Raw genomic sequence first — 15,583 nt, forward strand, 5'->3', positions numbered from 1 at the left:
GAATACCGGGATCATACTCTGATTGGCTGCCAGTTGCTCATGGTGTTCCACAGGGGTTGGTGTTGGGGCTGCTTCTTTTTATGTTGTATAGCGATGATTTAGATTATGGAATAAACGGCATTGTTTGAAAATTATACGAATGTAGGTGAAGGAGCAGGTAGTGTTGAGGAAACAGGGACAGATAAGGATCATGCATTTTTGTAGAAGAAATAAACAGGCAGACTATTTTCTAAATAGAGATAAAATTGAAAATTCCCAGATGCTATGGGATCTGGGAGTCCTGTGCAGGATAACCTGAAGGTAAACTTGCAGGTGGAGTCGATGGTGAAGAAGGAAAATGCAATTTTGGCATTCATTTCAAGAGGAATAGAGCAGGGGTGTGAGGTTGAGGTTTTATAAGACACTGGTGTTGCCATAGGCAGTTGTTGTGGCCAAGTCACTGAGTGTATTTAGGCCAGAGATCAATAGGTTCTTGATTAGCTGGGGCATGAGTTATTATGGGGAGAAGGCCAGGCAGTGGGGCTGAGTGGGAAAATGGATTGGTTCATGATTGAATGGCAGGGCAGACTCGATAGGCTGGATGGCCTTTATTGATCCTGTCTTATGGTCTATCTTTGGATTTCCTTCCTGATAGGAAATCTACCATGATTAACTTTGTGTACACAAGAACTCAATTTCCATGGCTCTCTGTAGCAACAAGTTTCAAACACTGACAACTTTCCTAGGGAAATAATGGCTTCCTATTTCAGGCTTAATTGGGAACCCTCTCAGCATGTCCTTGTCTTCTCCCCTAAGAGTCTTATTTGTCTCAATAAGATCACCTCTCTTTATTTGAAACTCCAATAAATGGAGTACCAACCTTATCAATCTTTCCTTGCAGAACAATGCCATCATATCTAGATCACCCTGAAAAGTCATCTCTACAGTGCCCCCAATGCAGTACCAGCTTTCCTTAACTAAGAGGACTATAATTGTTGATAATGATAATGTTTTATTGTCATATACATTTTACAAGGTACAAATGCATCAAAATTCTTATTTGCTGCAGTCAAACAGATACTTTGTGGGGGAAAAACAATTATAGTATACAATAAATTAAATTAATAGAAGAATATGATATGAAAGGTAAATATAGAACAAATATTCACAGTTCCATTTCCGAATAGAGCCACATCTATTGCTTTGTTGTCAATATAGGGTTCCCTGGGCACTGTCTGCCAGCTGAGTTTTCCACACATTGGTATCAAACAAATTTACCGAAAATTGTAAAGTGTAATCTATAGCCAACAGCAGCCCCAGGGTGGAGAGTGGATTGGGGACGGTCAGTACAGATAATAGGGGTTGTTCCCAGTAACGGAACCGTGACAAATATCTGTCTGAATGCAGCCCAGATGAAGCGACGGGGAAGCTGATCTGTTAATCCATGGGAAATATCAGCAGCTTATTGAAAGGAAGTGTTCGCTCACGCAAGGTGGCTCAGGGTTTGATCTTACTTAAAGGAGAGCTTGGAGAAGGGATTGATTTTTACTTTGGATGATCTCGGCTTCGTTTCCTGTTGAAGATTCAAATTCCATACCTGAGAGTAGAGTTTGGGAGAATTTACTTACGCAAGGTTGGATTTTTGTAAATCGGATTAGAGTTGTTTAAACACTAATTAAATCATCTCGGGAGTAAAACATGAAAGTCAGCAACCACCGCGGTTGAAGTAAAAACACAACGCTGGAAAAATTCAGCTGGTCCAACAGTGTCCTTTATGTAGCAAAGATGTTGAAGGGCTCAAGGCCTAAGCGTTGGTTATGTACTTTGCCACATGAAGTACATTGTTTGACTTGCTGAGCTTCTCCAGCATTTGTGTTTTTACTTTTTGATTAAATCGCCTCGACTGGCTTCAGCCCACCATCTGCTGTTTTCAGTCATGTTACACATTTCTTCTGCTGTCCTCTTTTAAACTAAAGCTCAGTACCCGATGTGTAAAAAGGGCCTCAAACTAGCATTAGGGCTTTTAAAAATCTGATTACATCGTCACATTGCTGAGTGAATTGTTTGCTATTGAGATTGACAAGATAAAGGGACCCAAATTCAACCCCTGGTCAGTGCCAAGTGAACTAATCACAGGTAGGTTATCTTAAGAACTGCTGCAATTTGAAGTGAATGGGTACATTGCGTGAGATTTTACAGATGTCTCAAATATCACCTCTGAACAAGTGAACAACTGAAGGGAAACAATAAATTTTGATAAAATCTCACATAAATCAAAGAATACGTCTATACTTGACTTTTTTTCTGGTTGGATCATTTGTGGATATTATCTAAACCAGTGTTTTTCAACATTTTTTTTCTTTCTACTCACATATCACCTTAAGTAATCCCTCTGCCATCGGTGCTCAGTGATTAGTAAGGGATTGCTTAGTAAGGGATTGCTTAAAGTGGGATATGATTGGGAAGGGAAGGTTGAGAATCACTGCCCTAGATCCAATTGATTCTGAAATATTTAGCTTGAGAAAAGTTGTCATTGGCGGAGTTATGAATCCGAGCACATAACGATTCAATTAGGTATGATTAAAACAGTGGTTTTCAAACATGCCACCTTAAGTAATTCCTTACAAATCACAGAGCATCTATGACTATAGGAATTATTTAAAGTGGTGTGTGAGTGGAAAGAAAAAGGTTGAAAACTACTGATCTAAATTGTAAGTGCAAGTATTTACTCCTTTGAAATTCATTTTCCCCATTGCTTTCATAAGCCAAACAGCAAAGTAGTGTCATGTAGTGAATAATTCTTCTCCTATCTGATAGAGCCCAAACTGTTTATCTCCTTGACTGGAACATTGAAACATGGGTTGTGATCTATTCCAAATATGGTTTTATTGACTAAAGTAGTAGAATCTCTCAGTGATGTCAGGAGTTGATTTACAAAATGACATTTGTTCGATTAGACAACTGCTTTCATCTGCATTTCAAAACTATCTCGGTTTTTGTTGCAGTCACCAAACCCACCAAAATATTTCAAAGTGATTATTTTAATACTGGTGCAGACACAATGGGTTCCTTCTTTAACAGGTTACATTAGATTCATCTAAATAAATCTTCAATTATTTGTTTAATTTAAGCATAATTCTAAATTTACTGCATGTGCACTAATTAATGATTTAATCAATTGTTCCCGTTAAATTTCTTTTCCATAGTATAGTTTTTTTCTCCAAACATTCCTCACAGTTGGCTAACTTCACATTTGAAGGTGAATTTCCTGGCTGTGCTCTCTATATTTGAAACATTTTCTTTAGAAGACCATCACATTACATACCAAGCAAACAATTACTTATGAAGCAGAGGCCATGAATACATGGATGAAATGTATACACTGCTAAACTAGCTGCTCCTGTAACCAAGATGCTCCAGTATGTTTGCAGCACTTATTCATCAGTAACCTGCCCTTTGATGTCTAGTTTGGGATTTGCCAGGACCACTTCATTCTACACTTCAAGACTGCCAAAGATCTGAATCTCCCAAAGGTGAGGTGCGAGTGATTATCCTTGACATCAAGGCAGCATTTGACTAAATGTGGCTTATCAGCACCCTCGTAGAACTGAAGTCAATTGGCACCAAAGGGAAAACATCCCAGTATCTGAAATCATTCCTCGCATGGGAGGTTGATGACCTAGGTCATCATTGCAAGATTTCCTCAGGGCAGTGTCCTTGACAAACCCACTCTAAAATTCCTTCCATCAATACATCACATGTGACAATATTTTCTGATAACTGAGGAATGATCAATGTGATTCACCAGTCAATGAATCAGTCCACGGAAGCAACAAGACCAAGACAACATTCAGGCAGAGCTGAAAAGTGGTAGGTAACATCGATTTCGCAAAAGTGTCTAGCAACGACCATCTCCAACAAGAGAAAGTCTAATTGTCTATCTTTTTTTAAAATATTTTATTTAATCAACATATATATGATCAAATAATTGAGAATAATATATCAGAAGAATATAATAGAATGTTAACAAATATACTTTGCAACTATATATATGAAAAAACTAAAAGTAAAATCTAAAAACTAAAGGAAAAAAAAACAAAAAAAAGCTAAAACTATATCCCACCCTCCCACTTAGAACTACTATAATCCCAGAACTAAAATACATAATATTTCATTATAAAACAATTACAATTAATTAATTTGGATTGCATCAGTTGGCACTCAGAGACCTCAAAAACATTATAAAATTATTATATCTTTAGGGAAAACTTCACTGATCAGGAAAAATTTTACATTTTTAATTTCATGAATCCAATATACGGACCCCGAATTTAGAACAATAAAGAATGTTTATTCCTTAAATTATGCGTACTTTTTTTCTAATGAAATACAACTTTGAATCTCAGCATGTCACCTCTCTAATGTTAATAAGACATCAGATTTCCATGTTACAGCAACACATTTCCTTGCTATTACTAAAGCCAATTTAACAAATTTCAATTGGGAATCTGACAGCGACAATTTAGGAGTGACACTTTCAAAATTTCCTCACAGAAGTAATTCAGGATTTAATGGAAAATCCACCCCTATTACCTGTTGCAGAAATTTGCTAATAGAAACCCAGAAAGGATGAACCTTTGTACAACACCAAGTTCCAGTTTCTGATCCACATCTAAAACATTGATCCAATAAATTCAATCACCATCTATTAATCTTCTGAGGAGTAATATACAATTGGTGCAAAAAATTATAATGAAGTAATCTATATCTTACATTAATAGTATAACTTTGCACAAATTTTGCCAATCTTGTTGTCTCACGGTTGTATCTAATCTCATTCTCATTTTTCTCTTGAATTAAACAAACCTACTTTAAGTGTCTGTTCTTGTAATGAATATATATGCAATTGAAATAAATTTTCTCATTATTCCATCAACCATAATTTTTTCCAAATTTGAAAGATCTTTTAAAATAATTTTGGGTCCTAATTTCTCTCTTAAATAAGCCCTCAACTGAATATAACAAAATAATATATTACAAGGTATATCATTAGCTGATCAAAAGACATCAATCTATTATTATCATAACAATCTCCCAATTTAGAAATTCCCTTATGATACCATGTATTTAAAAAAAAGATTATCTTTTGAATAGGGTAATCACCTATCCTGGACATTCTTTGGCATTTGGATCACAATTGTCCCAAAACTCAAACTCATAAATGGATCAGAGTCTGGGTATCCTAAGTTAAAATGCTCTCTTGCTGGATCTCCGAGACCTTCACTCCATTTACAAGGCACAATTCAGGGGTATAATGGAGCTCTCCCAACTTGTCTGGAATACTAACGAGTAATTCAATAATAACGCAGGACAAAGAAGATTTTGCTTCCTCAACCCTTCTGGGTGTATTTTATGAATGCTGGGCTGCTGATCACAAAATTCACCTTAACATTTTCCTATCACATCCCAATTTTTAGATATAGCCTATTTTTTGATTTCTTATCATTTTTTTTTCTACTAGTATATTACCCAGAAAGCAAGCTGTTTTGGTCAGTCCAAGCAGGCCTGGGCATGCACTCAGTGCGGGTGCTCTGCAAATGTTGTCTTAGGCCTGGACACGCTCAGTCAGGATAGATACAGACAGGCTATAAAAGCAGCTCACATATACAAATGCTGGGCAGTACATTGATTTAGATTGAATGAATGTTGATGAACATGTTCTTCAGGCAATGGCATCGTGAGTGTACTTAACATTAGCACTTATTATCTTCAGGAAGATTCAATACAGCAGAAATGTCGTATCAATGTCGCAACAACTGCAAAACATTGTTACATTTGTGGCTAGTATACACTTAAGACTCAAAGACGTAGCATAACTGCACTTATTTAAAAAGTCTATGAGCTCTACTTCGGTTGGAAAAAATTGGTGACCAATACAAACCCAAGGCTCCTCACATTGTGCAGTCAACCTGAGAGTGACTAAACATAATTAATTCAATAAAAGTTAATTTAATGTTTCTCCACCATCCTACGTGATACAGCCAAATCTGAAATGATCTTTGTGTTCATCTTCAAGTTGCCTGGCATAATCCCCAATTGTTTTTTGGGTAGCGAACCTCTTGAAAACAAAATTGTGTCCAGTGCAATAATTTAGACTTTACCAGTAAGACAGATGAAAGGAAATAAGGCCAGTAAAAGCTGGTCATATTCAGTATGGTTTCACAAACTGGTGAGATTGAAGATCTCATCAACAATAAACTTTGTGTGCTGTATTCCATTGACATCATCTGGGTGAGATCTAATCCGTACTAGAGAGAACAAGCATTCTAGTGAGAAAGGAGGAGAAAAATTTTCTGCAAAGCCACCATGCTACGTAGAAATGTATTTCAGATTAAGCCCATTTTCATCAGCGCAATATTGTTTCTTCAGAGTTGTGTGAACAAACCTGTAGGCCCAATTGTATTCTTGTCTGGCAGATTTTCAAAAGGAAAAAAAGCACGGCAAAATACAGTACATTAAAATTTGAAAAGGTGAAAACCAAACTGAAAAATGAGATTTGAGATACATATATGATCACCTCTATACTTTAATACTTTGCTCACAAGAAGCAACTGGAACACAGATTCAGAAACTACAATGTATCCTGCTATGAAAAAGAAATGCAAAATCTATCATAAATGCTAAATATGAAACATTGAAACATGTGCACGTTGAATTGTCTTTCTAAAATTTGGTTTGATTGATGTCAATTTTGTACATCTCACCAAGGCCAACTTTCTGCCCTGACCATTCTATTGTTATTTTGATTGTTAGCTCCAGGGCAAGTGGTAGAAAAGCTGCATCCTAGGCAGCAGGTTGTGGATTTATGTAGATTCAAGACCTGAAAATAAATATCTAGCCTAAAAGACAAAGACCAGTGCACAGTTAGAAATGCTGTTTTTTGATATAAAATCAAAAATCAGTCTGCTCTCTCAGATGAACATATAAGGTGCCTTGGCACTATATGCAGTGGCGTATCTAGGTCAAATGGCACCCTAGGGCTGCCACTGATATTGGTGCCCTCCCTTAAGAAAACGCATAAAAACACTGCCACACACTAACCGTGCCGCTGCCACCTAACATCGTTTCCATTTTAAGTGCTCCTCAGCAAAACCACACACACAGATTGTGGATGTAGGTTGCGAGATGCCAATCTGTCTTTACCCCTTCCTGATCACTGGGAACCCACATTCCAGCGATGGAAGTCTGTCAGGCGTTTATTTGGGGAGCAAGACATGGGACAGGCTGCAGAGATATTAATAGGAAAATCTCCGCAGCAGGCTGTCGGTAGGGATGTCATCGCAGGGTCAAGGCAGGCGGTTGGTGAGGCTCTTAGTGCATACAGCAGGGGCAGGCTGTCGGTAGGGCTGTCATCGCACGGCTGGCAGGGCCATCAGGGGGCGGCCGGTCAGACCGTTAGGGAGTGGCCAGCAGGGCCATTGGGGGGGCAGCCGACAGAGCAGTCAGTGCACAACAGGGGCAGACTGTGACGGCACCGCTGACCACCCACTGATAGCCTGCTCCGCCAGCTGCATGGTCTCCGGCACCTCACTGGGCCGCTTCGGCCTTCAGGGCTGTTCGTCGCCACCAGCTGCTCAATGCGGGATCAATAGGCAAAATGGCCATCTGCCCTACCCATAATCCCCCACGCAGCTGGAACTGCTCTCCCAGTGCCAGCAGCAGCCAGGGAAAAGCAGAGGAAGATGGCCATTTGCCCATTGACCCTGCATTGAGCCGCCGCCAGGTGCCGCTTGTGTGCTGGCACAGGCCCAAAACAGCCTGTACTGGGCTAGGGACTCGCATATTGGGCAGGTAAGGTGAGGACAGTGGTGCCCCCCTGCAGGTGGTGCCCCAGTTCTGGGCCCCACTTGCCACATCCTAGATATGTCTGTGATAGATCGGGAATTATTCCTGGACAATAGTAGCCTCACCACTTCTTGTTACCGACAAGACTAGTTACCTGAACAATCTCACTTTTGGGAGGAGTGGGTGGTTGTGGGGTGAAGTCACTGTGCAGAAAATGGCTGCCAACCTATGTTACAGGGTCATCCAGCACCGACGTCCATGACCACCTTGTAGAGGTGGTCACACCAGTGATGTAGCCATCTTATCCTGAAGCCTGTACGACCAAATCTCTTGAAGAGATTTGCTGTCCTGGTGTTGATGACGAAAAGTTCATAGTAATTATATTTGGACACCAAAGGAAATTCATTGATTGTAACATGCTCTGGCATTCTGAAAGGAGAGGAAGCAAAGGGTGGAAGGTGCTGTCTGAATACCTACTTTCTGTTTCTTTTCACCATCTAAGCTAAATGTATTCTTCCACACAGATCCCATAAAGGAATCAAAAACACCGGCCTTCAGACAAAAATGGAACAAATTAGTGATGATCTTACCTATGTACTGGTTGGCGTATGAAGCACTCAGACCAAACTGCCTTTCCAGATACTTGCCCAAAAATGCCGCAAAGCCGCTGATAGCTGCAACCTCCATGCAGGCGGCCAGCACAACGCACGTGAAGACTGGGTTCATCAACAGCTGCTTAGTTACCTGAGGAATTGCTGAAGAGAAATCATAAATGAAGTATAAGTATTTTTGGCTTATATATTTCTTGGAATATTTATTTTTGAGGAAGAGTAAAACCCTCACTGGGGCCTAATTTCCGTGAGGGGCACTGGACAAAGTGATAACCATATAACCATATAACCATTTACGGAGCGGAAAAAGGCCATGTTGGCCTTTTGAGTCCACACTGGTTCGCTGGTTTTGTGTGCCCTCTTCAGGCTTTGGTCCTGGTAGATCTTCATTCAATAACGATGGGCGAATTCAATGCAGGTGGAATCAGTCGTAAAAATGTTTGTGAAACGTGCAGTTCAATACTTCTGGGCACATCCACCTTAAGTATTCCCATGTTCAAAGAGAGACAGAGAGGTGGATAAAGGAAAGGTCTGTGATTGGGCTGACCCTCTCTCTTCCTTACATGGAAATAATGGAACCTTTATCTTTACTAAGCTCTTTTGTTCAACGACATTGGAAAAGCTACCAACAGCAGATGGCAGCAGAACACAAATAACTACTACAGAGTCATCCGAGATTTTATTTCCCGCAAAAAGAGAGTTTACAGAGGACAAACGTTTTTCAGGGCACTCTAACCTAGCACATCATGTTACTTCAGCAGTATATAATGAAAAGAAAGATGCTTCCAAAATTATCACTTCAACAACCTATCAAATGTCCAAATAAAATACAGACCAATACAGCATAGTACAGGCCCTTCAGCCCTTGATGTTGTGCTGACCCATATACTCCTTACTAAAAAAAAGTCCTAAACCCTCCCTACCCCGTAATCCTCCATTTTTCTTTTATTCATCTGTCTGTCTAAGAGTCACTTAAATGCCCCCAATGTTTCATCCTCCACCACTATCCCCAGCAAGGCAATTCCAGGCACCTGCAGTTCTCTCTGTAAAAAATGTACGCCTGATGTCTCCTTAAACTTCCCTCCCTTACTTTTGCACCTTTATCCTCTGGTGTTTGCTGATCCTGCCCTGGGAAACAGGTCCACCCTCATAATCTTGTAGACCTCTATCAAGTTTCCTCTCATCCTTCTACACTCCAAAGAGAAAAGTCTCAGCTCTGCAAACCTTGCCTCATAAGGCTTGTTTCCTAATCCAGGCAACATCCTGGTAAATCTCCTCCGCACCCTCTCCATAGCTTCTACATCCTTCCTGTAATGAGGTGACCAGAACTGAACACAATTACTCTTTCACTAAGGGTCAAATAAACACACAGCATGATTGATATTTGTGGAATAGTAACATTCTTGAAATTTCAAAAGCAGTAATGATAACAAGTCTTGTAAGTTATTGTTAGTACAGAAACATGGGTTCAAGAATGGGCAGGATTGACAGCTCAGAGTTCCAGCAGACAGATGCTACAGGTGTGATAGAAGTGGCAGTAAGGGAGGAAAGAGTCGCATTTTTGATTTGGGTGCACATCACGGCAGTCCTTAGACTATTTCACTTTAATGGGACTGCACAATTGGTCCTTCAAAATTCAGTGGGAATGAGAGGATTAGAAATGTAAGGAGATTGCAGAATAATAGGGTGCTAATAGTCAGTGTTTTTAATTTCCCTTATATTGACTGAGATTGCCACAATGCTCAGGGCTTGGATGGGGCAGAATGTGTAAAGTTTTCTCGAGCAATATGTTGATGGCCCTATAAAAGAGGGAGTAACACTGGACCTCCTAATGGAAATTGAGGCAGGGAACGTGGGGGAGCACTTTGAAAACAGTGATCATAATTCAATTAGTTTTCAAATAGATAAGGAAAATATTAGGACTCCAATCCTCAATTGGAGCAAGTTTAATTTTGCTTGCATTAAACAAGAACTTGCAAATGTTTGGGGAAGGATGTTTGCAGGTAAAGGGACATCTGGCAAGTGGGAGTCTTTTAAAAGTGAGATACAGAGAGGTTAGGGCCCATTAGAGTGAACTGGCTGGATTTGTGAATACTGGTTGATGAGGGATATTGAGGCTCTCCTCAAGATTTTGGACAGCACAGTTAACGTAATGCTATTATAGCACAAGCGACCAGGGTTCAAATCAGTTGTTGTCTGTAAGGAGTTTGTATGTTCTCCCTCCCCCCCCCCCCATGACCTATGGGAGTTTCCCCCAGCTGCTCCGGTTTCCTCCCACCCTTTAAAATGTTACAGGGTTGGTAGGTTAATGGGGAGTAATTGGATGGCACAGGTTTCATGGGTCAGAAGAGCCTTCTGCCATTCTGCATCATTTTTTTTTAATAGGGCACATATATCAGTTAGAGTTAGGCAAATCTCTTGAGGAGTACAAGGGATGTATTTAAGAGAGAAATCATGAGGCAAATTGATAATGAGAGATTTGGAGATGAGCCAGAATCCTCAGAAATTCTAAAGGTACATTATGAGAAGGTTAATTAAGGAGAGAATAGGTCCTCATTAAAATTATATGGTCGACTATGTGTCGAACCACAGGAATTACATGGCAGTATTTACAGGTGGAAAGGTCATAAAAGCAGGGAAATTCAGGTAAGTGAATAGTGATGTATTGAAACATATCCATATTGTTAAAGAGGAACTGCTAGCCATCTTAACGTGCTTAAAGATGGATAAATCCCCATTACGTAATCATGAAACATTGTGAGGAGCTAGGAAATAAATTGCTGGGACCCTGGCATTATCATTAGCCACAGGTGAAATGCTAGAAGACTGGAGGGTGGCTAATTTTGTGTGCTTTTATTTAAGAAAGGTATTTGGAAAATGAGTTGTTTAGAAGAGGCAGTATTGACAAGAGCAAGATGACAAACGTGGTCTCTGTGGACTTTATCAAGGTCTTTTGCAATGTTTCACACGATAGGTGGGTCTGGAAAGTCAGATCACATGGGATCTAGGGTGAGCTAGCTAAAAAGATCTATTTTAATGGATCAAAAGAGTTTACCCAATATTCAAAATTGAAGGACTAAATTGGTCCCCATAATGTTTTCTTTAAAGATTAACTTGCATGATTGGAATTCTATGAAATATGTTCAATTCCAATTATGTGAATTTAAATCTAATCAATAGAGATATGTATATATATACATACTTTGTTGTCAGTGTTAATTTTATTTGCATTTCATAATAAAAAATGCTAAACTGAAGACTTTAGAAATTATACTAATATTTATTTGGCATAAATAAGCAAAGAATTCACCTTGGATAAATAAAGTCCGAGTGCAGTAAATCGATGAACAGGCAAGCAGTTCATTGGAGTTTCACATGCACTGATTTTCCAGATCTGGTATTGTTGGCAGGGCCAGCAATAATTGCCCTTGGTGGTGGTTAGCTGCTTTGTTCAACTGCTCTATTCCTTCTGGTGAACGTTGTCACTTCATGTTGTGTGTGTGGCGGGGTGGGGGGGAGGAGCAGGAGCTCCCAGATTAAGAATAGAAAAACTTTACAATGAGGTTACAAATGAAACCTACTCCAAAGTAATGCTTTATTGCTTTTTCAGTTGTTCTTCTACCTGCATATAATGATGTCTGAATTTAGGAGATTTGTTCTAGATGCTATTAAGCACATAGACTTAATAAGAAATAATTATTTCACAATTTTGTTCCACTACAAGGAAAGCAGATGATAGGGATACAGTGGTGTCTTTTTTGCGTTGGGAATTGGTGGTGAGCAGTGTGCAGCAGGGATCATTGCTGGGCCTGCAACTGTTCATGATATACATAAACAATCTGAAAGAGGAGACAGAGTGTCATGTTCCTAAGTTTGGTGATGTCACTAAATTGAGTGGAAAAGCAGATTGTGCCGAGGATATGGAGAGTCTGCAGAGAGATATGGATAGGTTAAGTGAGTGGGCAAGGGTTTGGCAGATGGAGTACAATGTTGATAAACTTGAGGCTATCCACTTTGGACAGAAAATTAGAAGATCAGAGTATTATTTAAATGGCAAGCGATTGCAGCAGGCTGTTGTGCAGAAGGACTTGGGAGTGCTTGTGCATGAATCACAAAAGACTGGTTTGCAGGTGCAACAGGCGATCAAGAAGTAAATGGAATGTTGGCCTTCATTGCTGGAAGGATTGAATTTAAGAGCAGGAAGGTTATGCAGCAACTCTACTGGTGAGACTGCATCTGGTGTACTACATGCATTTCTGGTCTCCATACTTGAGAGAAGATGCACTGACTTTGGAAATGGTGCAAAGGAGGTTCACCAGGTTGGTTCCAGAGATAAGGGGTAAAACATAAAAGTCTGTAGATACCAAGTTGAAGTAAAAACACAATGCTGGAGAAACTCAGTTTACCTATCTCGGCTGCACCATTTCATCAGATGCAAGGATCGACGATGAGATAGACAACAGACTCGCCAAGGCAAATAGCGCCTTTGGAAGACTACACAAAAGAGTCTGGAAAAACAACCAACTGAAAACAATGTCCTTTATATAGCAAAGGTAAAGATACTTAACCAACATTTCAGGCTTGAGTGATTCATCAAGATCCTTTGATGAAGGGATCAAGCCCAAAATGTCAGTTATGTATTCTTATCTTTGCTATATTAAGGACACTGTTTGACCTGCTGAATTTCTCCAGCATTGTGTTTTTATTTATTCCAGAGATGAGGGGGTTAGCCTATGAGGAGAGATTGAGTGGTCTGGGACTATACTTGCTGGAATATAGAAGAATGAGAGGGAATTTTATAGAAGTGTCTAAAATTATAAAAGGCATATTCAGATGGAAGTAGGTAAGTTGTTTCCATTGGTAGGGGAGACCCAAACTAGGGGACAAAGCTTCAAAATTCATAGTAGATTTGGACAGAGATGAGGAGGAACTGCTTTTCTCAGAGGGTAGTGAATCTGTGGAATTCACTGTCAATTGAAGCAGTGGAAGTAACCTCAGTAAATAGATTTAAGGCAAGGTTGGACAGATTTTTATACAGTAGGGAAATTAAGATGTATGGGAAAAGACAAGTAGATAGAAAGGAGCCAACTATGAGATCATCATTGAATGATGGAACAGGGCTGAAGGGCTGGATGGCCTACTCCTGCTCCTATTTCTTATGTTCTTATTTTCTTACTTGAACTGACACAGAAATTACCCAAAATTATTATATTATCACTATAACAAATTCTTTTCTTGTAAAATATTTCTTGTATTATTTTCAGTAATGTCTAAATCTATCTATTTTGGACCCATCCTATTTTTGCTGTTCCTTACACATCCTTTCCTCAAGATTCTGCTTAATTCTATCTGATATTTCAATGAGGAAGTTGAATTTCAAATGAATACCCTGCATTATAGAACCTGTATTTCACCAAGAGCTGTGTTTCTCTTTAAATTTGTCAGTCAACATTGTCAAAAGAAAAGGTAAACTCAAGACAAGTTGATAATAGCAATCACAAGCGTATCAGGAAAACAATTCTGCATCAGCACTGAGCAGCTATTCTGAAGTGTTTCGTTGCCTCAAGCAATCGTCAACCACTATAAATCCACGAGTTCAATGTCCAAAAATTGGTATGGAGAAAATCTATTTGCATTGTTTATTTTTGGGTGTAGTAATGCATAGCAAATGGGTGTGTGCATGTTTTGAAGAACTTGCATAATTTACTCATTGAAACCCAATCCATTGAGAAGATGGACCCCGATGCAATTTACCCTAATGATTAAGTCACTCTGTATCATTAATGTTTTAGTATTTTTATTACTCAATGGCTAAAGGTAAGTTAAAAGAAAATCAGAAATATACTGCCCATTATGCTGGCACAGAGTTCCACAAGGAGTACATCATGTAGAAATGATTGACATCTGTGCAATTTCAAGGAACATTGTTGGGATATAGCCTTTTTTAATACAGCAAGACACCTGTTAACTAGAATTCAAGGAACCAGCAGCCTCAAGTAAATGGCAAAAAAATGGCAGAAAATACATGGGTAAAATATAGAAGTTTAAATTTGGCATGCCTCGCCGTTAGTTCACCAATCATGCAAGGTGCAACCTCAAGCCACCAGAAATTCACTTATCCGGCATCTACCAATCCCCAGAAGAGCCGGATACCAGGGATTGTCCTGTATGGGAGTCATTGTTTCAGTTGAATTTTAAATAAAACATCAGCCACCTACAGCAATAGGTGGGAATTATAGCCCCTAATTTATTTGTAAAGAGATTGCAAACACTGGATGACTTTTGAAAGTGATCAGGCATTCTCCCCATTATAACTTCCCTATTCACAGTTTTGATTTTCTGCCCTCCCATGCAGAGATAAACTTTTAAAAGCATGGACGCACTCCCCTTAAGTAAGCAGGGAAAATGTAATTGCAGCTGTGTGGCGAGGTCAGGTTTTAACCTCTCTCTAAGATAATAAATCACCCTAAATGCAAGGTTATCTCAATTGCATATTCTTTTTGGTAAATTTAGATGCGTCATCTGTGCTTCATAAAGCACATATTTAGCATGCTAAAAAATATATGCAATCTGATTTCTAATCATATTACAGTAAACTACTTATTAGTTGCCTTGTTAGCCTTAAGGGAGACAGCTTCTGACCCGTTATTATGATTAAAACAAAATAAAGAGTGGTAAATTTACTATCCTGCTTCTGCTGTATATCAGGCTCCATGAGTATGGCAAGATTTAATGGGCAACAGGCTCTTCCACTCCATGAGCCCATGCTGCTCAGAGACGCCCATGTGACCAATGACCTCTCTCACCCTGTATGTCTTTGGAATATAGGAGGAAACATGAGCACCCGGAGGAAACCCACATGGACATGGAGAGAACATGCAAACTCCTTCACAGACAGCAGCAGATATGAACCCGAGTTGCTAGTGCTATAATGACATTGCACTAACCATGCCGCCCAAAGATAGTGAAGCTGGCTGCAGCCCATATTGTTAAACCCACCCTACTCTCGAAAGATGATGCAAAATGTCATATGATACCATCTGAGGAAATATTGCAGATATTTTATGATCCATTGTGTAATTTTTGCATAGACTATAAAATAATTTGAAAAATCTAACAAATGAAATATAGTGTATGAGGATAAAATT

General features: G+C 39.4%; 1 protein-coding gene across 2 annotated transcripts in view; it reads right to left on the minus strand.

The window, feature by feature from the left end:
• Positions 1-15,583, minus strand: part of LOC138739800 (solute carrier organic anion transporter family member 3A1-like) — a 345,875-nt gene that overhangs the window by 78,656 nt on the left and 251,636 nt on the right. For both annotated transcript variants that reach the window (XM_069892356.1, XM_069892360.1), the window contains exon 5: positions 8,415-8,579. In XM_069892356.1, coding sequence (XP_069748457.1) covers positions 8,415-8,579 — 165 coding nt within the window. The remainder of the gene's footprint in view (positions 1-8,414; positions 8,580-15,583) is intronic.

This window comes from Narcine bancroftii, chromosome 1 (genome assembly GCF_036971445.1).
Source record: "Narcine bancroftii isolate sNarBan1 chromosome 1, sNarBan1.hap1, whole genome shotgun sequence".
NCBI classification, from domain to species: domain Eukaryota; kingdom Metazoa; phylum Chordata; class Chondrichthyes; order Torpediniformes; family Narcinidae; genus Narcine; species Narcine bancroftii.